Raw genomic sequence first — 27,359 nt, forward strand, 5'->3', positions numbered from 1 at the left:
GAAGAACACAAAGAGGAAGTGGAAGAGGAAACAGTTTTTCCTGTGTAACACCGATTTGGAGCTCGCACGGAGTACATTTCAGGTAAGTTAGCGAGCTTGTTTGGAGGCAGAACTACATTCCTCATTTGTAACACTTACATTTTTTTTTAATCATATATTACTTATTTGGACGTCTGCTATAGCGTGAAGAAGCACATGGCCGTGGTGTTTAATAGGTAAATTGTTGGAAACATGCGAATTTAACCATCCAATAGCCAACGCTAGCTGCTACGTAAATGAACGTAACGTTAACGTAAAGTGAAGTTATCCTGCTAATGTTAGATCTCAACTTCATCAAAATAATCATGTTGATTTAGATGTTTTAGCTGTCTAAGAATCTAGCATGAATGAGCAGAGATGATATTATTCAACTTGTCATGTGATTTATAAAATTCAATTGAATATAAAATATATAACGTGACGTTACAGAATTTAACAGACATTCGGGCAAGTGGAAACTTCAGTGATGACCGCCTTGTTGTAGATAGATTTTTGTACGTTTGCTGAAAGCCAGCCTTTCTATTAAGCTTAAGCCTTCCTAGCGTTTTTGAACAACCCGACATTTGAAAAGACAATGCAAGAGATATTTTAATGTGGGATGTCAGCGGAGTGTTGATGAGACGGTTGCACGTTATGCAGTATGCCATTTTACGGCGCGGTTTAACGTAGGCTACCAAAGAGCTGCTTGGGAGAGATCTTTTATCCTAAGCAACAAAAGGAAAACATTACATAAACATTACTAAGACGTTAGTAATAGACTAAAGCTACACCAATAATGGCAACTAGATGCATTTACGAGGAACTGCAAAGTGTGCTTGCTATGACATGACAAAACGATTGTAGCCTAGATATGCTCATATAGTTGTCAAAGTTCGTGGGGCACATATCTTGTTTTAAGAAAAATGTGTTTTGTTCACGATTTCACGATAAACCACCACACTACTTAAAATCCTATTGTGTAAAAGCAGAGCTAGAAATCCCTGTTACCACAATATCAACATTGACCACTACACAGTTGTGGCTCCCCTTACAGTCTCCTAGCAGAAAACCAGACTTGCAAGATCTGCTCTAGCGTCCCGGCAGTGTCGGGAAGTCCTGTGAGAAGCAAAAATGAGCGAGGATCGCAAAATGCTTAATTTCTCTGGACATACAATGGCTTAATTTCTAAAAGTCTAAAGAGATGGTTGTGAAATATAATATAATAAATATAATATACCCCAAATGTCAGGCAAAAAACTCAAAATGGTATTATTTAAAGTTTGAGGAGATAATGTTGACACGCTGCACTTCAACATGCGTATGTTTTTTTTTCCCCCTCTTGGTATGCATGCTGGAGGGACATTAGGTGTGTGGCTGGATTAGAAGTCGACCAATTATTTGGACCGTTTTTTGACATTTTTACCGTATTTTCCGGTCTAGAAGTCACACTTTTGTTCATAGTTTGGCTGGCGACTTATAGTCAGGTGCTTATAAATTAAAATATATTATTTAACATGTTTTTAAATGTTAATTCATACTGACTGACATGAACCAAGGAGTAAACATTACAGTCTACAGGGCGCTCTAGGCTTGTGGAATGCAGAGCCGTATATATAGATATTTTAAAATGTGCATCTTTTTTCTCTCTCGCTGTTGGAGGTAGCCTTCTGAACATTTGCTCTGCTTCCGGCTTGTGCCTCCACATCGCCCGAAATGCTTGATTGCATTGCATTCTGAACATTTTTAGCTACATTCTTAATTTATTTATAGCTACAATTGTAAATTGCTTTACAATTACCGTCGGGACCTACTGCTTGAACGCTAATAAGTAGGAGTAGGAGCACCAGTGATTTTTGTCAGATTTTTCTGTAAGAGTGACTGGTGAGCTTCTGGGTGATTTGACATGGAATGACCTTGATGCCACTCTATGCCTTTGTAGGCCTAATCCTCACGTGTTTGATTTGATAAACAATGTTACTTTTTTCCCCAGCAGTGTAACTTTGTCTTCTCTGTTTCATTGCAGTTGGTGGCGTGTTGGAGCTGATGGGGGACGCAAAGGAGACCTGGAAAGTTAAAACACTTGATGAAATTCTTTTAGAGAAAAAGCGTAGACGAGAACTGGAAGAGAAAACTGACTGTAAACGTCCAAAAAATGTAAGTTTGTTATTACTTGGTGGTGGGGAACCCCCATATACGGAAGTGTGAACCCCCACTATAGGGATGTAAATTTCTGCCAAAAATGCCATTCGATAATCGAGAAACAAAAGTCGAATATTGTTCGAAAATCGGAGGGGGGGCGGGAACGCACATTCTCACAATGACAGAAAGGGAGGCCAATTTCATCTTTAGCGATTTGTCATCAAACAAACTGTAAATTGAACAAATAACATGTTCTCGTCCTTTTTTTTTATTTTTACTAATTGGAAGAAACAAAAACAATTTAGATGCTCTTTAAAAAAAAAAAATGCTACATGTCATAATGATTTTATGCAAACCTGCCTTGTGCAATAGCCTACTTTTTTAACAAATTAGTTTCAATCAATGTCACTATTTGTAGCCTTACAGTTGGGCATGTCATATTCTTGTTAAAAAAAAATGAGCATGTCAACATGGTCAGGGAGGAGACGCGAATGCAACCTATTAACAATTACTGGTAGACCCGCTGTACTTCAGAGAACACCGCTTGGATGGCACAGAAGTCGCAGGCACACTCCAGTAGGAGATTGCTAACTTTGCCAGGTAGGGATATTTCTTCTATTTGGCCTTCCACTATGTCATGGGGTAAGCGACTAAGCGTTCATTGGTTTTCTGCAGAATTTACAGTCACGAGGTCATGACAATGCTCTTCTTCTGTTTGTTTACTATGTAGCCTACACAACGCAGGTAGCCTATATCGGGTAGTAACCTCACTCATGTTAGCGATAGGGAAATACCCTGCTGCGTGATTTATGACATTTTGCGCGGCGTAAATTATGTAGTCTATATAACACATTGGAACTACGCAATAATAATGATTTTCAAAAAAGCTATTTTAAGATTGAATTTCGCGCACTTTTTGACTATTCGAATATTTGAAGATCGCGACTCATCCCTAACCACTATGCCTGCTTAACCCCGGTAATTGTAAAGAAACTGTAAGGGTAATTTCACAATCAGGGTAAGCGCTTTGTTTTACAGTCCCTCCAGGATTTCGCGATGTTGCGATCGCAACAATTAACGCAAATTCAGCAAATCCTCGTGAATTCTGGGCGACCTCGCAATTTTGTCCAAACACTGCAACTTTTTCGCGAATTTGGCCAATCATCATGATTTCCCCGTGAAATTTCACCTACCACAACAGTCCCTCGCGCAGAATATGAGTCAGATGCCACACTTACTTCTGCAGACACCAGAGACTTGTTCACTCCTCTGCAGTTTTGATGACTATAAATCATACCTGTCAACATTTAGCTTTGTGTTTATACCGGATCTGTGTTTGCATATTTAATACGTTTCATACACGTGTTTCAACACTGCATTTCGGTTGTTGCTTTTACCTTACCATTACCTTACGCATACCAGTTATGTATCCACCAGCTGCCTGCCTTCAGCCTACTTCCAAAACTCCAAAGCTGCTTGCTGTCAGATTTGGTTCCGAGGGAACAAGTTCAGTGTAGGCTACCAACAACACTCAATAACAGTTTATGTGATGTGTTAATCAATTAAATTCCCAACAATTTCACAACAGCTAGTTCTGGAGTAGGCCATTCAACTAGCCCGATTGCTTACGACGAGACTCCGGCTGCGCAGTTGCCACCTGCTTCCTTATTTGGGTTTTGGGTTGCCAGGTTTTAGCCTATGACAAAAACAGTTGAAATTCAAACTAAGTGATCGTGTATGTGTAGGGTGTATTTCATATACAATCTGGCAATCTGAATGGATCAATGATTTTAAAATGAAGTTTGATGGTCATGCAAATTACGGGAGTTTTAATAACAAAACGGGAGGGTGCTGGGAGATGACCTTGAAATACGGGAGAAACCCGGGAAAAACGGGAGTGTTGACAGGTATGCAATAAATAGAAGGCTAACGTTAATGATCTGCTTTACTTGGATCTATCAACCTGGTGTTGCTAACCTGCCTAGGCTATGAAAGTAAGTTAATTAAGGCCTACTTGGTTTACTGACATTTGAGTAGGCTATAATATGCAACCCATTGGCAAACGTTTACACCTGGAGATGTCCTTTTAGCTCGTGTCATGTTTGCTAGCTTGTGGGCTCAGTTTATGTAGTGCTAGCAAAATCATAGAAATTAATAACATTGTAAGACATTTACCTCTTCTATGATCCAAGAATGATTTCATACGAGTCATTTTTTAACATTTATTTTAACTAATGACATGGAAAACATCCCGAATTCCATCCACATATCGTAATGCACTATGCAAAGTTATTTCCAGTCATAGCCGAACACAGTGAGATGCAAGTGTTCCAATCCACTTAGAAATGTTATTAGGCTACGCTACTCTCACATCCTTAAAGTGGCAGGCAGTCAATTAGACTTACACCCCACCAATGTAATAACATTAAAGAAAAGTGTAGTCTAATAGTTTAAATCAATATGAAATTACTAGATGGCTATTACTAGATGACTTAGTTGGCTATTAGTAATTATGCAAGTCACAGAATATGAATTATTAAAAAGATATTAACTTAATATGAATTATAACATATGAATGTATTGAAACATATGACATGATGCCATCTCTTTAGGGGGCTGTCTTTTTTGGACAGTTCTACGAAAGGTTATAGGCTACTGCTTTGTGAATTACCCCAGTAAAAATATTTACTCAAATAAAGTAGGCCTACTTTGATTTTCTGTAACCCTTACTATTTACCTTTACTTATCCTTTTTAATAAGCATCAAGATCAGTGCAATTTTGGTCGTACTAACCTTAATTACCCTCAATTAAAAAATGATAAAAAAAAAAAAAAATCGCAACTATTTTTGCAATTTTCACTACCTCTTGCAATTTCTTCGCAACAAACAGCTAAAAACACTGCAACCTTTATCGCAATTTTTTAGAAAAGTTGTCGCGAAATCAGCCATTTTAGATCGCAACAATCACAAAAAATCCTCGCGAAATCCTGGAGGGACTGGTTTTAGTGCTAACAGAGGCTCATAGGGGCAGAAATGAGTCTGCCCCATGGCATTAGTCCACCACTATTTAATGTATGTTAGTTATCAAATTCAGAAATGGCAATCAGCATAGCACTTGCTGTGTCTTAACAGTTTTTTCCTGATTTAAAAAAAAATAATTGTATGAAAAAAAACATGCTTATGGGGTTGCTCAACAAGGAATACAGTAATGTTTTCCATGCCTACTGTTCTAATCAAGTGTATGCTCAGGACAAGGAGATATATGGATCACAAGTGTGAGTAATTTGAAGCAATTTTCAGAGCGAGCCGAGAAGTCAAGCAAAGCAAATTAAGGAGGCGCTCAAAAACCGACACATTCTGCCGGGGGGGGTCTTTTGAGACATGACTACAAATTGAACATAGGCTACACTCTCTAAATTTTCAAGAAGCTGGCTGTGCTTGGTTGTAAAAGAGATCATCTCCACACCTGTTTCATGAGCTGCAATATCAAGGTGCTGCCAGACTCCTTCTGTAGGCTTAATAGAAGAAAATCCAGCACATTTGTCCTTCTCGTTGTTGCCGATTTCAGAGAGCCTGATGCACAGATTCCAGATACCGGCACAGATACATGGTCGTAGTGGCGTAAAGTTGCAATTGAGTTTGCAAACCATCAAATCAAGGAGTCCAATGCTTGTTAAAGCAACACCGTGGAAGTTTTGCTCTCGGGGTCCCAGTTGGGAAACAGTATTGTCTTCTACTACTGTGGTAAAATCTGTCATGGTTACACATCAGGGGATACACGTGCATTTGGTTGACAAGCCGATACCCCCGCCTGCGTTGCGTGTTTGTCTTCATCCATGGTACAGTGGAATGTATTTCAGCATGTCATATGAATATAATTTCATGGGTTTTATTGTTTTCAAACGCCAAAAGATCGCGTAGCTCATGTTTACAAGCCAGCGTCATTATAGTAGTAGCCTATTGGCTACTGTTTTACAGAATGGATATGCTAATTCAATTCCATGTTTGTGTGGTAGGTAATACCACATTAAGATTAGCGACCTCTTTTAAGTGATGTTCTCTGATTCAGTAATCGCGAAGACGTCCTTCTCTGTTTTGTAATGTAAATAAATATGAGATGAAATCTAGTCTATATTTATTTTATATTTTTAAATACTAAAGTTTGTTTTAGCCTATTTTCATTTTGGGTCTAAGGTTTTGGGCATTTCACACATGACACGGATGTTTTTCCTTGAGTATACTACAGGGAAAGTAGTAGACGTTGTTGGGTGTGGAAGGTTGCTAATGTGACTGCTTTATCAGTCAATTAAAGTAATGGGGCAAAACTGTCACGTCCATAATGCCAACTACCATGGCCTAAATACCACGGAATTGCCCAATGCTTTTTCAATGACTGAATTCATTGAAATAAAAAGATTTTCATCCTGCATTGACGTGTGTGCACTGCAGTAAGAGTACACATGCTTTTGACCTCAGTCCTCTTTCGTCTGTGATTGGCTCTCATACTTTTTAAAACTCAGACATTTCCGAGTGTTTTTGATGTAGAGAAACAGCAGATTTATTCAGGAGTCCCTTACATAAATAAGAAGGTTACCAGAGTTGTCACATCAACAATGACCGGTAGGATATATTACCTTGTGTTCCACTTCTCGGTTAACTTTCAGCTGTCCACTGGAGCGGGGGGAGACCCTTACGGGAAGGGCAGCGCAGTGCAGCAAAGTTACCTCACAGACAAGGCTACAATGTTTGTTGCAGCCTAAGGTAGGTTAGAGGCTAGTGGTTACGGCACCTAGACTGATGGAATATATGACTTCTTCCAAGATACTGTAACAGGTTTACTTTACATACACATTGTGAGTCTGTGGTTGTGTTGAGCAAAGTAATGTCTGTTTCACTGGATTCTGCAACCAGCTTGCTGCCATTGTGCTGCCAATGACGCTACTTACCCTATTTGAACATGATACCAGACGCTCTGCAGATGTATTTGCGAATGAGAGACAATCTATATCATTTTGAAAGTAACATGATTTGTAATGTTAGGTCTTCTGTTGCAGCTTTGCTTACTGTGATTTTTAAAACCGGGCCATCGACCAGTTCATAAAACATTTAATCCGGTCGAGGGGTCGCATACCGATGCACTTGCATTTTTAACGTTCAAATCTGTTTCCGGTACGCATCGGTGAATCTTTACACCCCTAGGTTGTTTTGAAGTGTAATACTTTGGAAATGGATACATTAATTAAGGAATGTATTTGAGAGAAATGTTCGAGGTCGATATTTGAGGATTCCAAAAAACAGTTAAAAATCAGTTCAATTGTTAATTTGCTCTAATATCAAGCAGATTGGTATTCTGATGATCCTTACTATATGGTATCCTAAAGACTGTTATACAATGAATTATGAAAATTCCCGTAGCCAGGATTTGTCAAATACCAAGGCAGTGTTTCCCACAGAATTGAATTCTATTTGTGGTGGTAGGTTTGCAGAATTAACCTGAATGCAACAGTTCTTAACAAATTAGTGCAGTGTGGTTATGATTCTAACTAGATTTAAGCACAATTTAGTACAACCAGGACAATCATTGTGTGGTGGTCAATGTTTATATTGTGGTGGGCTGCCACAAATAAGTCAATGTATGGGAAACACTGCAAAGTCAAAAATGGCCATGGGGTCATGCTTATGAAATCCATCCATCATAACATTAATTATCAATATTATTTACCAAAATAACATTGTTCAATTTAAGGTTAGTCAATGGAGCTAAAGTCATTAAATAAAGGCTATATTATCTAGGCATAGCTGCATCTCCATTGAAATTCAGCATAAGACTAGGTTAGCATCTCATTCTTGGCAACAACCCTACAGTATCTTTAGGCTACTTCACTATTTTAGTTTTTCACCTTCTCTCTTTGTCTTTAGCTTAGCTTTTCTCCACTTCTGTTAGCTTTGCAAATGATAGTTTTGTTTGTTTTAGCATGTCACTCATCACACATTCAGGTGAGGAAAGACACCACATCAGCCAGTAATATGACAAACGTCAGATAATCTAGTTTGTTTATGTTGGACTTTGGCTTTGTGGGTACTGAAGTATGTGAGCTGTGAGACTCTACAGTGCATTTGACCTAATTAGTTTAGACGTCCGTTGTTTTGGCTGAAGAGAACACACTCTTGTGATTTCCAGCTAACATTACTGTACTCTCGTTTTGAGAAGGCAGATTGTAGCTGCAACTAAATGTCACGTGATGCTGATTTTGATATTTGTCTCACCAGCTCTTTTTGCATTTAATTAAACAAAAGCTGAAGGAAAAACATACCGAGGACGTGACCTGGTAGATGCGGGCACTTGATTACTTGGTTACTATGGTCACTTTATGCAAGCAGAACATTGTTTCTTTTACTTTAAAAAGGCATTGTAAACCATGCAATTGCCTTCTTGGTGTAAACACATTTAAAGATATTTATCGGCTGTCATAAATGACAATACCGTTATATCCGCAAATAGCTAACATCAGCTGATCATTTCGGCACACCAAATTATCGGTTGGGCTCTAGTCATTGTTTAATAAACTCCTCAAAATAGTTTTGTTTTTGCAACGTGTTTGTTGTGAGCTGTTGGTGTGGGCTGGTGCAGGTTGAGAGATGAGAGGGATTGGAAGGTATCAGGATTCTGGCTCCATCAGTCCAACCCTCGTGGATAGTGCTATGTGTTTGTGGTGTTTTACTCTGATGAATATTCTTTTGATGTAGACGGATGAGCGAGAACCCAAGCGGGACACTCTGGAGGAAGGAGAGCTTCGGGACCACAGGATGGAGATAACCATTCGGAATTCACCTTACATTCGTGAAGAGACTGCAGAGGACAGGTACTTGTAAAGACACCCTGTAATGAAAATCAAGTTTTTATACTTTTTAAGGTTTCTTGTGTTACAAGACCTGGGTGAAATAAGCAGTAAACGTCATGTCTTACGTTTTCTGCTGGGGATTTACAGATAACCAATTACAGTCTCAGAAAGGCGTATTCCAGCAGCCAACATTGATAGATTGTAGATAATCTAAGGAACCAATCCTGAGTATTTGCAGGGTGAGGATGTTCTCAGATGACTGCTACAGCTATCCTATGAGAGGAAAAGCCAGGTGTAGTAATTGTTGCAAGCTAAGTTTCACAACTGTTTAAAGATGGAAGAGATATGATTTCGTAAAGCAAAGTAGGAAAAGGAAAAATAGCGAGCCTTCTAGTATCACCGAAGTACCCAAATAAGTGCAAAGTCTATTGAAGAAGTGTGGTAAAGTTGCTGTCTATTAAGTGGCAGACTGATGTATCTTTATTTAAGAATTTAAGGTTCAGTTTTACTTTCTATCTCTGTGCAAAGAAGCTGTAGAAAGTTGATTTACAGTTGAGGTAAGCACACATGTGTATCTCTGTAGACAGGGTGCTTGTACAATGCAAAAACTGCTTATCTAATAAAATCTAACTAAGTCTTATTAATCTTTACAAAATCTAGCTGGTATTGTTTTCACGATAGAGACTTACCTAGCGCTTTCTCGAGAAATCATTTGACTTAATTTAATATATACATGCCCCCTATTTCTATGTTTTTTGCTAATACAACATGCCCAAGTTGTAAGCAGCACAGTTCCCACATAGTTTGAGACTCAGAGATGTGTCTGGTATCATTGGAAAGGTACCATTCAGGATTATTGTAAACGTATCTGTGTGATTCTGTGACTTGCTGACCCAGGACTGCAGAGGTTAGAATGATGGGGTTGTTTCCCCGCCCATAGGTTTGCCTATGTAATGACTTGGGTACAGACATTCAGTGACCTCTTGGGAGGATTTGGACGCAACTAGGGCACAGACACAGGTCTTGGCTTCTTGCAGTAAAATTTGGAGTCAAAAGACTGATGAATGATGAAGGAGAATGATATTTCAACAAATATGTCTAAGCGTTTTTCTTAGGTCCTTTTTGGAGACTCCAAAAGGTGGGAGTGTAGACAGTCCCGACTGCAGAGAGATGGGAGTGGAGTGTGGACACAGCCCAGAGTGCAGATAGGGGAGAGTGGAGCATGGAGACAGCCCCTAGTGCACTTCCTGCTCCCCTTTCTTACTCTATTCTATCTCCTCTCGCTCATCCTCGTTCTACTCCTCTCACTCTTTCTTCATGTGTTTCTTCCACTTACTTCGTCACTGCCTCATCGGTTCCCTTCTCTCTGGCTCTCTTTCTTGCCTGTCTGAGAGGCTGTGTAGAGGTGGATGGCTTCTCTTCATCTTCCTCCTGTCCTTCATCTTCATCATCTTTATCTTCCTCCTCCTCAACAAGGTCTCCTTCAATGCCTGGCACCCAATCTGAATCGGGGTCATGGTCAAAGTGATCTTGGTCTAAAACATCAAATTGCAAGACATCATTAGCTTATCAGTGTTGAGAACGTTACTTTAAAAAAGTAATTAGTTATAGTTACTCACTACTTGAATTACTTTATGATAAGAGTAACTCGTTACCAAGGAAAGTAACTATTTCGTTACTTAAAAAAAAAAAAAAATTGCTATATGTCAAAGAATTTGGATTTTTTTGAGCAGCCAGTTGAAATGAGTAGAACAGACAGGTATTTGTAGGCTACATAACTTTCGATATTTATTAGATAGATAGAAACTTTATTGATCCCCAAGGGGAAATTCAAGATATTGCACATCGACAGACCTACGGTTGACTTCAGCCTGTGTCATAGGTTTTTGTTGTGAGGCAGAAAGATCTAGCTTTTGCAGCTTGGAGGACTTTGCTCCGAGTCATCTCGGTGGAGGTAGTGGAGGTGGTGGAGGTATCGGTGTTTTTGGCCACTAGCTTTAGATGCGTGTGTGAGATGCTTCATTAAATTAGAGTTGCTTAAAACGGATGTCGACAAAGTCTTCGCTCCTGGACATAATGTACACATTACATGCACGTTCTTGCCTTTGACCACAATGAATTTGAAGTAGTGCTTATATCTCCACCTTGAAAATGCCAACTTTTCATCGGATTGCTTCTGACCTCTGCTGTTTCGTCAAATCTCTAATTTAGCTGTTGCGTGTGTGTGTATGGCGCGTGTGCTGGCAAGTGTGTAAAAACACTGGCTTTGATTGGCTATCATGAAACATGACTCTGCCTTAGCCAATCATAATCGCTTACGTCGTTATTAACCCACCTTCTCACTAGCTGTGAGCCAGGGGTGCGTTCGGATTACAGTTTATTTAATCAACGCACCGCATTTAACGTCCAGTAACGTTAACGGCGTTGTAACGACGGGAAAAGTAATTAGTTAGATTACCCCGTTACTGAAAAAATAACGTTGTTACCTAACAATTATTCCAAACACTGCTTATCATCCACACAACCCTTCCTGCAATAATGTATCTGTGCGTTCGTGCATGTGTGATCCCCACCCCCAACACACACTTTCTCAGCATTTAGCCAGTGGCTGGTGCTAATTTCCATACCTGACACACATGCATGCATGCGCTGGCTTATACACAGATGCACATATGCATAATACTCATGATACTCATGCATAATCAGAATGCAGTAACTTTCTAGTGAAAATAGTGTGAGGACATTCAAAATATACTCACATCTCCAGGTCAAGATCCACTCCATGGAGAAAATACTGCTCCTCTTCTGGATCCTCAGACACCTGACTGGCCTCGGAGTCAGAAGCCTCCTGGACGATCCATATTATCACCATTCTGCTGTCTCTGCAGCCGTGTACTTCCTTGCCATATCTATCTATCTATCTATCTATCTATCTATCTATCTATCTATCTATCTCTATAAAATGTGTTGTTTTTTTTACTCCAAATTTGGACTGCATGAAGCCAAGACCTGTGTATTTGGCCTAGTTGTGTCTAATTCTGAGAGTGTTCCCTTTCCAATGATACCAGACACATCTCTGAGTCTCAAACTATGTGGGAACTGTGCTGCTTACAACTTGAGGTGTGCCGAAAAAACGGCACCGATTTGCTTGTGAGTGGTATTAATCAACGCAGGAGAGCTTCACGGACATCAACAATGAGTAAGATGTATGCCTAAATCCACTTGTGAGTTGTAAAATGTAGTAAAGCGATGGTATGTGTTTGGATCATGGAGGTATTATATATAACCGGAGAGTGTGATTAAGTCCCGCTCTCCATACAAATGAATAGCGGAGGCTAGGCTAGTAAATCCGGCCAATTTATAGTCAACACCATTTTGAACTCTGGGGCTCAGATCCAGCACCAGTCAGCTCTGACCATGCTCCAATTTCCAAAGCTGGAAATGACACATGGACCAATGTCGATTTTTATTGGACATTCTGTAAAAAAAGAGTCGTCCTCCAGTTCAAAGAGTGGCGATAATGCACATACCTTGCTTGTCACGTAACAAGAAGAAAAAGTTGCTCGGGAACGCACGTGGAGTCCCACACTGAGTAACGTTTGGCTGTAGCCGCCGGATTGGTACCCGCCCACCAACATGTATGCGCATGAGAACTTGTGCCCAACACGGACTGGAGCTGGTTCCAAATGCTCCATGCAGCGCCATACTTGAAAATAGCGTATGCTAACATGCCAAAGCTAATCTGCACGCTCTTGACCCCCTGGTTTGGATCCAGCTGTGTTGCGTTACATCGTGGGGCTAGATACATGGAGATATTGAGAGAAATATTTTGGTTAGAAGAAAACTGATTTTATATTCCACAAGTATGGATACTTGGCTATCTGTAAAAAACATCCTGTGTCATGAGATGGTCGTTGTGGATAAAGGGAAGACTAAAGGTATGTAGGTATTTTAGCTGGCTATACTTTAGCTGAGTAGCTAACCGAGCTAACCGCTAACACTTATGTGATCAACCATATTATTTGTGAGTGGTATTAAATGAAACCTGGCAATCTAAGCTTTCCAATGGTGTACAGCATTCAAGGGATGGTGTTTAAAACAGTCAAAAAATATGTTGCTACCCGCTACCCCCCACCCCCTGACCCTTGTACCGTGAGCGGAACAGCGTGCCCCAACAGAGTTTGATTTCTTTGAAGACATCTCATCCTGAAAACATTAACTTTTTTTCTGCCAGTGTGTTGAGTAAATTTGTCTTGATAAGACTCCTTAAAATAATTCAGTCTTCTTAAATTAAGTCAAAATGATCTTTTGAGAGAGCGCTATGTAAGTAGCCTGGAGATTCCAGATCCGAAAGATTAAGGGTCTGGCTACGGATAATGTAACGACCCAACTCGAGGGGCGGCACCAAGCATGCATTTGAAAATCTCACTGCACGCAATTGGATAACACTATATGACCAATGTTTACTGACTGACTCCGGACTTAGACGCAATTGGATAACACTACAACTGTCATCTGTTTAGCTTGCCTCTGGCCCGCTTATACAGTATCAGATACACAGGTGTGACTGGTTCCCCGCGATACAAGGGGCAAAAGTAACATGCATCATTATTCATTGCCAAAGTGACTCGCTGAGCAAATTGATATTGTGCTCCCTCGAGAACTCTTCCCAGGGTACTATGTAAGTCTCTTTATGTTAAAAACAATACCAAATACATTTTCTGATTTTAATATTAGATTAATAACACTTGGTTAGATTTTATTTTTTGCTGTGTACAAGTGTGGAAAATTTAGAATTTTGAATCACTGTTAGGACCAAAGAAAGTAGTACAACGAACGAATCAAGTCTGCTTATTTTAAACTGAACCACTTGTTTCCTTTGCGTGCTATAAGGACATGACTATTGCCTATAGTGGCAACCAGGTGATAAGGGGGATAACGACCTTCGAGGTGTCCCGTTATTAGTGTTGTCACAATACCAAAATTATTGTTTCGATACCGATACCAGGTCAAGAATTGCGATTTCGATACTTTTTAAAAAATGGATTTTATTTGGGGGCCCCCACCCACTTCATCAGTAATATTGAATATAGTGTGATCACCACACCAGTGGCCATCCTAGATTCTGCTTGACTCTCCACACACACACAAACACATACGGAAAATGATGGCTTATGTCATGTTTTTATTTGATATATTTTGGAATTCATATAAAAGTTATTTTGTTAATAATGTATAGTATTTTATAATCTGCATAATTATTAGTGGCTAAACAAATTGTAATTTGAATACTTCATATTGATTTTTAAAGTATTACACTTAGGCATATTTTTTAATGTGGTGTAGGGCTAATTGAGTGCACATTGGTTGTGTAGGTGTAATTGAGTGCCTGTCACTTTAAGAAATACGTGAGAGTAAGAAATATGTGAGTAATTAGCCTTCAGCCTCATGGTTTTAGGCTAGTGAATAATAGTTGTGCATAGTGCGTAAGGATATGTGGATGCAATTAATTATGTTTTCTATGGCATTAGATAAAATAAATGTTCAAAAAACGAACAAGTCTAAGAAAGTTTTTCTGGGATCATAAAAGAGCTAAGTGCCAATGCAATGTTCATTAATGATTTTAGTGACCACTCCACGAATGACAGACATGACCTGAACTAGCGGGATAGTTAGCAAGGAGCTCTGCATCTGGAGATGGTTGCTTAGCCTATTTCTAAATGACGTTAAACCTAATAGTGGGCCTAAATTACCTAAATCCCATAGCCTAGGCAGGCTAGTAACACAAACTTGCAAGTGAGCAAATCAACTTGATATTAGCCTATTAGCCACACTACAAAAGAACACGGCATTCTTAAAAGTATCGATACTAATAAAATTAGGTATCGTGGCATTTTTTATTTCAGGGTATTGCAATACTTTTGTAGTATCGGTGCACCCTGCAACACTACCCGTTATACAGAATTAATGGACTTGGCGTCAGGGAGTTATTTGCCTCCGCCCTGTCCATTAATTCCGTATAACAGGACGCCTCGGCAGCCGTTATCCCTTACTTATTGTGCAATATATGAAACTATTGACAGTAACTATTGCAGACTTTTATATTGCCCGACTGTTGCATTTAAATTCGTGTCATTAGTTTCCAACATATTTGTTGTAGATTTGTGTCTAAAGTGGTGCCCTAAATTATTGCATTGACTAACCTAAAGGCCTGAGTGTACTGATACAGTGTCTAAGTTTACTCCCTTTGCTGTTGTGAATACATCTCTCGGCAGCACAAGCTGTGTCACACATCAGTGTTTGAATTGCATCCTGCAAACCTATGGCAAAGACCATAGTACATACAGTACTCTTCTCATCTCTGTGCGTGCAATATCGTTGTACCTGTGACCATGACAAGACCTATTTTATTCAGTAACGCACCCACTGTTAGCCTAGCTTAGCATAGCTCATTGAGGTGATTAGAACCAACTAGCCTATAGCTCCCAAAAGTGAAATAATAAAATCTAAACAAACACCAAAGGATTACAATATAATATACATCTATTATTTTATATCCTGATATAAAAAGAGAGAATACTGAATGTCTGATATTTATGACGGCACTCTTTATGCAGATTAGCCTATAGCCTAGGCCTACTATTTCTATTACAACTCTACGTCATTTAGTTGTCTGGTTGAAGCCTGGAAATATTGTAAACAAAGTAGCAAGTGGTAGTTGGCTAGCTTGTCATAGTCTACTGATTGGACTGTTCAGTTTCCCCATGTGTGTTTAAGGTAATACTGTTCTCCTTGGAACAGGCCCTTTTGGGAAACATTGGTATTGAGATGATCAGTCAACTTGAATGCAAGAGCTTTAAACAAATATAATAATAAGGTCAAAAAAGCAGGACACGCACAGAGAATCTAATAAAGTAATGATCCGATACATATAATGGATTAACCCTAACATTTTCTGTAATAACGTTACATAGCAGAATTGTATCCGGATCCTTACCAGCTTTGTGAGTAGGATGACTGTGGACATTAAATAAGGTGAGTAGGAACAGGAAGTGAACTAAAGAAGAGTTATCCAAATGAATATTAAAATCGCCAAGGGTTAATAATGGACATGTATCCATTGGAGTAGCAGGCAGTAGAATGTCCAACTCATGTGCAAAGCTGCCAAGTTGTCCTGGAGGGCGATAAATAACCACCAAGTATAATTTCAGTTCAATTGTCTTCACGGCGTGATATTCAAATGAGTTGTGGTTCTGAGCAGGCAGGAACTGAGTAAACCTTCAGTCATCAAAGACAAGAAAGCCTGTCCCACCTCCTCTACCAGATGAATGACTGGTATGTGAAAAAGCACAATTACTCAACGGAGTTCTCTGGTCTAATCCACGTTTCAGTTAGAGCAAGCAACTGAAGCGACAACTGTGAGGCCAGAGCAGAAATTAAGTCTGCTATATAAAAGAAATAAAAGAACTACTCGTTTCATCAATCAGTTTGCTGTAGTCCCAGGGATGTATGCGTCACATTGCATGCAAGTGTCAGCTAAAATAATAATTAGCTTAGATTATGTCTAGAGATATTTAAAACTTCCATACACATACAGAGTCATGTATTTTCATAAAACCCTGTGCGTTTTCAGTCAAACACTCCTAACCCTGCTCACAAGTGCCACCTGGTGGTTGTTTGGGTCATTGCAGCTTCACTGGGGAAATTTAAATAAAAGACGCGTGATTCACACGTTTGGTCACGTGAGAATCGCACGTGAAGCCGGACAATTGAAAGTAGAACCCACTGTAAACAATTCGTATTGATACACGTGACAATGTTTTTGTAGAAACTAGAGCCCGACGATACAGGATTTTGAAGGCCGATACCGATACAAATATTTGTTGATTTAAAAATCCGATATGCCGATATATCGGCCTATATATATATATATATATATATATATATATATATATATATTTTTTTTTTTTTTTTTTTTTTTTTTTTCAGAAAGCCGCTAACAAAAAAACATTAACAGATTTCCCTAACATTAGTTATTTGTAGTAATTTATAAGTATTGACTAAAATAATATGATGATGCATTTTAAAAACAAACTTGTTTATTTTTAAATAATATTGTCACAGTGGAACAGAGGAACGTCAAAATATATTACATTTCTGATAAATAAAATGTATAAAAATAGAAACTTAAGATATGAAACTTAGTCTTTTGAACAAAAACACAATAACAACAACAACCAAATCAAAGTTACCAGTATTAAAAGACTTGGTATGCTTCATAAATATAATTTTGAACTAAGACTGGAGACAAATTCTGTTAAGTACTGATAAATATCAACAGCAAAATATAAATTGCTAACAGTATGTGAGGTAGTATACTGAATCAGTCAATCTTCAATAGCTCCAGTCCAGCAGAGGCAGGTTGTAGTGCAAGAAGCAAATTTTCTCTGCATTCTCTCCTTTCAAAGAGCTTCGCCTATCCTCATAAATATTCCCTATGGGGCTGAACACTCTTTCGCTCGCCACAGAGGAGGGTGGACAGGAGAGGTACTGCCTTGCCAAAGCTGACAGTCTGGTGAGACGGTTGGTGATGTGTTTCCACCAATCATATGGATTCCCACTCTTTCTGTTAATGACAGGCTCTCTGATGTACCGTTCTAGCTCTTCGATGATCCCCTCTGGTTCCACTGCCTCACTGGTCGACACAGGAGCACAGTGTCATACAGCAAGTCTAAGAGACTGGGTACTTGGTCCTCTGTTCTCGGCCTTTTAGGATCGGTCTCCTCAGATGGAGTTTCAGTGGCAGAATCTGGTGGAGTGGTCTCCATAGCCTCTTTTAGCCAGGTTTTCACTTTTACCAGAATTTCTGGTACCAAAGGCCGCTCTTTGTACCGTGGGTCCGGGACACAGGCAAGCACCACCTCTTTAGAGTCTTTGACTTTTGCAAACTTTTTTCGCAAACTATCCAGCATGAATTTTCTTGTGGTTTGAATACCTCTGGTGGTTGGTCCCTCTGACTCAAGTAAACGTTGGAACACTGCTAAACATGGTAGAATGCAGGATGTGGATGAGTCCTCTCTGCTGAATACCAGTGTCACCTCCTCCAGTGGTCCAAGGGTCTCTGCCAGGTTCGACGCAATGGACCATTCCTCCGCTGACAGACATGAGAAATGTCCATGGTCGCTAGCATATGCAATGATGGCTCTTTTCTGTTCAATCATCCTCATCAACATGTGTAATGTAGAGTTCCACCTTGTCTGTACTGCCTGTAAGATCGAATGCTGTGGGACACCTAGCTCCTCCTGAATTTTAGATAGGCGTAGCTGTGCCGTAACAGAGTGGTTGAAGGTGTGTTGCAATTTTCTTGAGCTTTGCCAGAATGTCCACCACCACTCTCTGGGAACTGAGGCCATCATTTACAACTAGGTGCTGTATGTGAGCACTGCAGCTCAGGTCTGGCATCTCAACAAGGCGCATGCCTTTCACCATATTTGCCCCACTGTCCCTGAGCACAAGCATGACCCGCTCCTCATAAATTTCCCATTCTTCAAGCATGGACAGAAATGTCTCTCCAATGTACTGTCCTGTGTGGGACTGTGACAAGGATTTCACATTCAAGACAAGTTCCATTTTCAACTGACAGTGCTTTATTTTGTTTTTTGATGAAATCCTCCATCTTCTTTGTACAGAAAAATTTCTGTGTCTTTAATGGGTATCTGGGCTCTGCCTTGGCCATAACCCTTTTAAACCCTGCACCCTCAACAACTGGGATAGGTACATCATCCCATCAGGAATCCATTTCTTCGATCATTTGGGTCCATTTTGTTCTAGCAAATGATGTGTGAGAAAACTAGGCATGCCTGGTAATGTTGTTTTGATTTAACTAGTAATGACATTCCATTTTTTGTGCTGGATGACCTCCTTACACAAAAAAAAAACTTATTTCTTGAAAATCCATACCAAATGGGATATACATACCATTGTAAATTAGTTCTATCAAATGATGTAAAATTTCATTTGATCTAGTAAAAACAGTTTTCAAAATCCTCATATTTCTATTGAATTTCATTCGAGATAAAAAATGAATTTTCAATATTTCTATAGAGATAGTATAGAGTGTATGACATGTTCAGCAAGTTGTGGGCTATTTAACAAAAAGACTGAATTGGAATATCATTAACCTTTCAAAAGTTATGATCAATTAAGTGATAAGTGTAAAAAAAAATGCAGTAAACGGATTTAGAATGTTGACAGAATTCACATTCTCTTTCTCACCAAAAACATAAAAGTATGCATAAAAACTAATACTGAAGTCAGACACAATGGTTTAGATTTATTTGGTCCATCAGAATAAACCATTTATTTGTATATAAGCAAATGCTACAGTCAACAATAATGATATATAAAAGAAAAAACATGTACCTTACCAGTAATACAGGAAGTAAGTATACTGTATATTTATTGAAGATCAATTCTGAATAGAGACATAGAATACATTTGATTCAACAACTTCCTTATATAAATTAGTGTAATATGAAAATGATATACATCTATAAAATGTATTACTTATGAAAAGCTAGGAATACAATCAACTTCAACATCACTCAAAAATCAATGTGTCTAAACATTTGAAAGTGGATAACATAGAACAAGCCTGTTGAGAATAAACACATATACACACATATACACACACAACACACACACACACACACACACACACACACACACACACAGGAGGAGGATAGGGAAAGGTGGGGTGGGGAACCTGAAGGTTAAACACAGAAGACCTATGACTCATAACGAAACGCATCCCCTTCTGTAGAATGCCAAATCTGACAGCAATTTTGTTTTTTACCAAAAAGCAGTCACCTACCGCTAAACTCCAGGCCATACAAGCTACTTTAGTGTTATTATGTATTGTTTTATAACAAAGTCAACAATTTTTCTTTGGCTCCTGCTGTACAGGAATATGTACTTGATGAAAAGACGACAAAGTAGTAGTTGGAGCAGCTGAAGGCGAGGCTGAAATTTTGACGAAATGCCTGCCAGCTGTTGTGATAGATTTTCACCAAAGTCTTTCTGGCTGTAGCTACCAAACCTAGGTTCAACACCAGATTCTGCATTGCCAAACTTGAAATAATAAGAAACTACTGAAACAGCAATGTCAATGGAGAAAAAGTGTACACAATATGTATTTCTCATTTGGTCAACGCCCCTGATCCCTTCAGAGACTTGGTTCCCCAGTAGCAATGGATATTAGGGAGGAAGTGAAGTCCCATGTCAATGATCAATCCCAGAAAACTGTGAAACTCTTCTGGGGTCTCTTCGATCCCATGCCCCTGCACTGTGTGTTTGCATACGACGCCTACTAAGCACAACCTCCCACCCATTCCGGTTGGTAAAACCACATATGCCTGGGACAACAACATAAAAATCAACATAACAAGTCTATTTCACAGTGTTTTAGTGGCAGTCTACACCACCCTACGCACGCCACCTAAATCTATACCTTCTTCCTCCATCCTCACATGGTCTTCAACATTGTGAGCTAAGCTCATCAGCAGTCAGCTACCTCTTCAGGCCTGCAAGGAGGTCTGTGTAGGTCTTGTCATCCTCCATCTGAAACAACAGTAAAATCATACAAATGTATTACATTTATTAATTTAAAAAATAAAATCACAAAACTACAGATGTGTGTGTGTGTGTGCACATACATACACAAGAAGAGGTAGCCTAAACTATTGAAGCATTTTGAGTAACTCAAAAAATATATAGAAGTATGAAAAGTCATTTTATTACACATGGGTTTAGCTACCCTAAATCTGATTGCCTGGCTGGCATTAAGATAAAGACAGATTACATTTCACCTAGTAACTAACTGCTTAAATGCAATAATGACATTTCTGACATAATATGTGATTTCACATCATGTTTTCTATAAAACTACATATTGAGAAGAGTAGAATATCAAGTCATGCCATCTTAGAAAATGTTGAGACAAGCACGTCTGATGTTTGTCATTTAGAAGTTAGCAAGGTAAAACAGTTCACTACAAACTGCCTAGCGAGGTAACAACCCGAGGAGAGGCAATACGTTAATTAGCACTACATTTCTGACAGAATCCGTGATTTCACATCTTGTTTTCTACAACTACATATTGAGAGGAGTAAAAATATCGCTCAACTTATTTCATGTAAGAGAACGAACTTAGAAACGCTGCCCATTGATTTATTCAGCTTTGGTATGCTATACTGACTTGCCAATATAATGCTTACCTAACAAGCAAATTGGTACTAGAAAACAAACTTACTTACAGGTTATATACTAACAGGTTTTTAAATGAAACTGTCAAATGAAAATAACTGATATCAAAAGCAAACGAGAATACTGCAAGCAGTTCAGAGTAATGCAGCTTGCTAAAGTTACATGACGATGCACTTAGCCCCCGTTATGCCATAATGTTGACGCTGATGAGAAAGCATATTACTGTCAAATAACATGATTTTATGACTACAAATTAAGATTAACCATAACTAGAAACGATGTAAAATATATATTACCTCAGTTTATCCAGCTGTGTGGTTTCCAGTCGAGGTAAACTCCAACGGCGTGCAGGTGGCATCTGGCGGTCCATGTTAAAATGTACGACTGAAGTGAAAAGTTTTTTCACGACTCATCTTCAAGTATCCAAAACATTTCATACCATAAACCCCTTAACCAATCATATCAAATTGAAGCTTATGTTGTCAGCATCACGGGGAAGATTTCAGAAATAAAATCAGTCATTGGACAGCTGAGATATTAGATGATTGGTCATCGTTAAAATTTTAACGAAATTAGAACGGTCGGGCTTGTAAGGGTTAAGGTGTGCCCACAAGTTGGATGTATTTTTTTTTAAATTTGAGGCTGCCAGATCCCTGGCTCACAGAGGCTTTGCAGACGTTGCACGTGACTGTACCTGATGGGCCTTTTGTGAAATGCTCCCATACATGATTTCGTCCTCCACTTGCCATCTGTCAAAATCTTGCCATCTGTCAAAAAAAAGTAAACAAGCCAGGTGAGATATACAAAAAACATAACATAAACATAAAAATAAAACGATTGCTGCTACAGCCACAACTATTACTACCAGCAATATTATTATTATTGACAGTAATAATTACAAAAAATAATGATGATGACATTATTACTATCATCATCATTTGTATTATCATTAAACAAGATAAAGGTCACTCCTAAATGTTTGAGTGTGCGTGTGTAATAATTAGTCCCTATTGCCTTATAAGCTACCTTATAATTACAATGTCAGCTTGCTTATCCCTTTACCTGCACTTTTAAAATTATTTCTATCAAGCTACATCAAACCATGTTCAATCATCAGTTGCTGCCTGCCTTCTAAAACCTACTATTTAGTGATCTAAATCCATTAGGTAACTCTTTAATGCTGCAGCTGAACAACAGTCTGAAACGCACACTTGGCGTCATTGGATTTCACACACGTGTAAAAGAAAAGCTAACTTTTAAGCACACGCTACGTTTTGCACAAGCTACGTTTGATACTTTTTCTGTATCTCTAAATGTTGACTCCTCGCACGTCTAACTTACATTTTACAATGCAGGGACTGTAACTACAGATATACTAGTTATAAATACAGTTATCATTACTTTATTTAGGCAGAATAAGTTCGTTGTGGTTTCTGCTCATTAATGTTAACGTTAGCGGTCTTCCACTGATAGTCATGGCATTAGCTAGCTTTGTGGTTAGCTAGTCTTTGATGAGCCATAATTTAGCAATGGATAAGGTCATACTGCAAATTGTAAAACATACGCTTTCAAAATAACAGGCCGGGGAGAGATGATGCGTCTCACTGCTATAACTGTCACGCTATTAAAGAAATACATCTTCAGTCACATTGTCAAAAGTTAAAAGGACAGACGGTCAACTACACTGTAACAACGTAACGTAATTACTAGCTAATTCCGCTTCACTCTCGGTTTATTTAACAGCAGCAAAACTGGACATTGTTTTCACGAATTTTGTCATGCTTATTTGAAGTAAGAGAACTGATGGGGATGTTCTTTTAATTGTTATTCAAGCAATGTATGTCTTGTGACCAACTCACCATGAACACACTTCACCGATCTCACTCGCGGATAAGTGGTTCTCTCTTCCCGACTCTGGCTGGATCAGCAGGTTGCAGGATGTGTGGCACGTTATACACGAGTGTTGCCAGCAGGGACGGTGTAGAGTGCCCTCTCGGAGAGACTATACAACGGCAACACTCATGACATGGTTGAAGGGTGTTTCCTCCGTTTTTATTTTATTTTTAAAATATTCATTTATCGGCCATTATAAATGCCGATACCGATAGTTTGGAAAAGGCCTAATATCGGCCGATAATATCGGCCCGCCGATAAATCGGTCGGGCTCTAGTAGAAACATTTTAATATACAAATTTTGGTGTTACAGCTCAGGTAGTCTCCACCATCTTGGTCAGGCTTTTTGTAACTCCTGCCTCCAAACACAAACACGCAAACCTGATTGGTTCTCGAATGGTCCTCATTTGAATAAAGTTAAACTTTCGCCAACTTTGTTTCGCCTGCTTCGGCAATTCGCTCTCATTTCGCCCAACAAGGGTGGATTTCGTCTCCATTCAACCTCAATGAGAGCGGAGCAAAATTTTGCCGTGTGGAAACCGACCGTTGGTGTATGGGTGACTGCCCCATCTCTTAACATTTCTATTGCCTGTGTAGCCTACACTATACAGAGAAATAAACATGAAATAAAAGGGAGACCACCAAATTCGCTGTCTAATGAAGGACTGTCTCTGCATTGCATTGCTAAAGACTCGTTGCTAAGCACACCATACCGGAATGACCAGACACCATCCATCTTTTGCTCTTGATAACTGTCCATGCTATCACTGTTATAGGGCCAAAGAAAGTTGTATAACAAGTCGGCTTCTTTTTAACAGAACCGCTTGTTTCCTTTGCGTGCTATAAAGGCATGGCTATTGCTTATAGTGGCAACCGGGTGATAAGAGGGATAACGACCTTCGAGGTTTCCTGTTATACGGAATTAATGTACTGGCGTCGGGGAGTTCTTTGCCTCTCGCCCTTGTCCATTAATTCCGTCCATTAATTCCGTATAACAGGACGGCGGCCGTTATCCCTTACTTATGAAGTAGTGGTATGAAAGTGTTGTGAATCAGAATCATTTCTGTAACTGTAAATACTGTGTACTTCTTATGGTCATTTGTGATTTTTTGTATCCATGTGTAGCTCTTGTGTCCTTGGTCTGTTTTTAGAGTATCCTTTGTTTATCCTTGAATTCAATGAAAGGCTGTCTAGAGGCCTTTTGCCTATTGTAAAACATCAATGTTTGTAAAAACAGTATGTGGCCAGGCCTCTGAAGAACTTCCCAGGAAAGGGGGTAGTTGTAATTAAAGGACAATAAAAGGTGACCAGACTTGATGGCATTCCCCAATATAACTCATTACCATTTAAAGTGTAGGAGAATGAGCCCTTGTTCTAAATCACACCCCCTCTCTTTGTTGTAACATACGGATAATATCTCGGGTACATACATCTCGGGTAATTTCTCTGTTGAGTCAGAGAATACTGGTGAAACCCATGATGGGGTGACAACAACATGTACCTCTCCCTTGAAGGGCACTGGCCCCTCATTGAAAAGAATAAAAGCCTGTATTCTGATTTTCCATCGTCCTGACTGAGTCTCCAGAGAAATATGGTAGTAAAAATATGCTATCAGTTAGGAGTGTAAGTGTAAGCTTTGCACCAATTTCAGGGTAGTCTGTTTAATGAAAGAGTATAAGGCTGTACACTAAGCCCTTATTTATTTTGTGTCCACCTATATGCCCATAAGATGTATTGAGGCTATGTTATTTGATATTGTTTCGTAGGGCTTTAGTGGTTGTTTTGAAGCCCATAATAGCCCAATGCTTTCTGGTCAAGTGCTCTGTTTGTGGCATTTTTTCTAATAAAGAGCACAAAAAATACCTGTTATGTCTTCCATAGTAGAACTTTATGTAAGCCTACACATTTAGGAATAGATATTGTATAGTAAGTATAAGTATACACTCTTGATCCCGTGAGGGATATTTGGTCTTTGCATTTATCCCAATCCGTGAATTAGTGAAACACACTCAGCACACAATGAACACACAGTGAGGTGAAGCACACACTAATCCCCATGCAGTGAGCTGCCTGCTACAGTGGCGCTCGGGGAGCAGTGAGGGGTAAGGTGCCTTGCTCAAGGGCACTAGGCCTTGTAGGCTATCCCTTACATAATAACACTGTCGGTTAATCGAATGTTTTAAATTATTCGTATGCTCACTAAATGCTAAATATTACAAGCCTCTGCTATGTTATTGGATTCTTGCACTGAGATGGACTAAACTGGACAGTGGGTGTTATGCACTGCATGTGGTTATGTTACTGACATGTTTTTGAGGCACTGTTGTATACGTATCCCAAAGGCGATTAAAGATGTTCTTTCTACAACGTAACCTTGGTTCTCTGAAGAAGAACACAAGATGTCACCGTCTGGAGCCATATTTAGCACAATAGCTCTTGCTTTAGGCAAATGAAGAGAGTGATTTCTAAAAGACTATTATCCCGTTGATAGGGGTGTCACGATTCTCCAAATCCTCGATTCGATTTAATTTTCGATTTTAAGGTCACAATTTGATTCAATTTTCTATCTTTTTTTAATATTACTATTAATGCATTCCTTATATGTTATTTTGCTTTTTTGGCCTTTTCCTAATCTATTTCGGGGGCTTTTATTTTGAAACCGCTAGAATGCTAGAGGGTATGTTCACAACCATAATGTTATTAAATGTTAAAGGCGCAGTCAGGGATTTCACAGTCGCATTGGTTTGTGTTTGTTTGTATTTAAATTTACTAGCAGGCGCTTTTGTGCAAAAAACAGACTTAAAACAGATTATATTTTAACCAAATGAAACACGCCAGAGAGGTAGCTCACCCCTACCTTCAGTATTCCCAGAGAAATTCGACCCAAGGTTTGTTTTTTTTGGTGGGACAAACTGCACCAACTTTGTTTGTTTCTAGTTTTCGGAGCCTGGGCTGCCTACAGAGACCAGATTTTTTTACTCTGAACTTACAGAATTGGCAGCTAGCAGTCGTGAGGAGATGATTGTTGAATGCGACAAAAAATGTTATGGACTTGAAATTGCATAAAATCCCTGACTGCACCTTTAAATAATGCAAATCAAATTAGGTATGTGGTTATTGTGATTTCTGTATGCAATGCAGAACATGTTTTTGATGTCAGAAATGATCTCAATTACATTTGAGTTCACATTTAGGTACACACATAGTAATGGACATTTTGTATGAACTCTGCAGAGGAGAAGAAGATGACTCACTGGCTATTAAGCCTCCTCAGCAGATGACCAGAAAAGACAAATCACATCACAGAAAAGATGAAAAGCGGAAGGACAAGAGGCATAGGCGCAGTGACTCTGCTGAAGAAGGTAGCACAGAGGTTCACATGATAATTATGTGGCACAACTAAATGTGTGGCTCTGTAGACAGCGACAATGTTGAACAACAACAAATTGGATTTAATTTTTAAATTAAAATCTTCCCAATGTCAAAATGGTAATTATGGTCATCAGCAGGGAAACACATGCGGACAAAAGAGAAGGAGAAAGAACGTGAGAGCGAGCGGCGGAAAAGGCACTGGGAGGAGCAAGATAAAGCCAGAAGAGACTGGGAAAGACAGAAACGCAGAGAACAGGCCAGAGCTCACTCCCGCAGAGAAAGGTGATCATGTACCCTGACACTCGCACTCACTCATCAGTGATGTTTGGAATGGTGTCAACTGAAAGATGACAGAATGGAAAACCGTTTTTACCTTGGCTTTGTTGAATAAGGACAGTTTGGTGCATTGGCACAAATCTACCCTGCCCCGGAAAAATGGTTGTTTCTTCTTTTATATCTCAGATACACCCATTTTTAGCGGTCATTTCAAAGACCGACTGTGACGCGAATACAGACTGTGACGCACAATATCTTTCTGAACAATGTCTCCATGTTACGTTACCATTTTGAGTTGGAGAACCAGCTAGAAGTTGCTGGAGCCTATTGTGAACGGTCTTTGGCTGAATCATTGAAGAGCTCACTTAAATATTTATGTGGGTGCCAGATAAGATGTGTCTGTGTGTGTGGGGAGGGGGGTAGATATCTGCCAATGGGCCATTTTATTCTACTAATTATAGGTTTGTAAATGGCCTTCTATGTTAACATCAGATAACAAGGTAAAATACACGTTCATCCACTTTGTCATCTTTTAAGATCCAAGCTAATCGTCTT

General features: G+C 39.2%; 1 protein-coding gene across 5 annotated transcripts in view; it reads left to right on the plus strand.

Annotated features, from left to right (window-relative positions):
• Nucleotides 1-27,359, plus strand: part of cdk11b (cyclin-dependent kinase 11B) — a 76,948-nt gene continuing 49,589 nt past the window's right edge. The window contains exons 1-5 of one of the 5 annotated variants that reach the window (XM_048240401.1): nt 1-82; nt 2,042-2,172; nt 8,905-9,020; nt 26,391-26,518; nt 26,663-26,810. In XM_048240401.1, the coding sequence (XP_048096358.1) occupies nt 2,062-2,172; nt 8,905-9,020; nt 26,391-26,518; nt 26,663-26,810 (503 nt within the window). In that variant the 5' untranslated portion in view covers nt 1-82; nt 2,042-2,061. The other 4 variants (XM_048240400.1, XM_048240402.1, XM_048240403.1 and 1 more) reach the window with 4 other exon arrangements.

Source organism: Alosa alosa, chromosome 4 (genome assembly GCF_017589495.1).
Source record: "Alosa alosa isolate M-15738 ecotype Scorff River chromosome 4, AALO_Geno_1.1, whole genome shotgun sequence".
Taxonomy (NCBI): Eukaryota; Metazoa; Chordata; class Actinopteri; order Clupeiformes; family Clupeidae; genus Alosa; species Alosa alosa.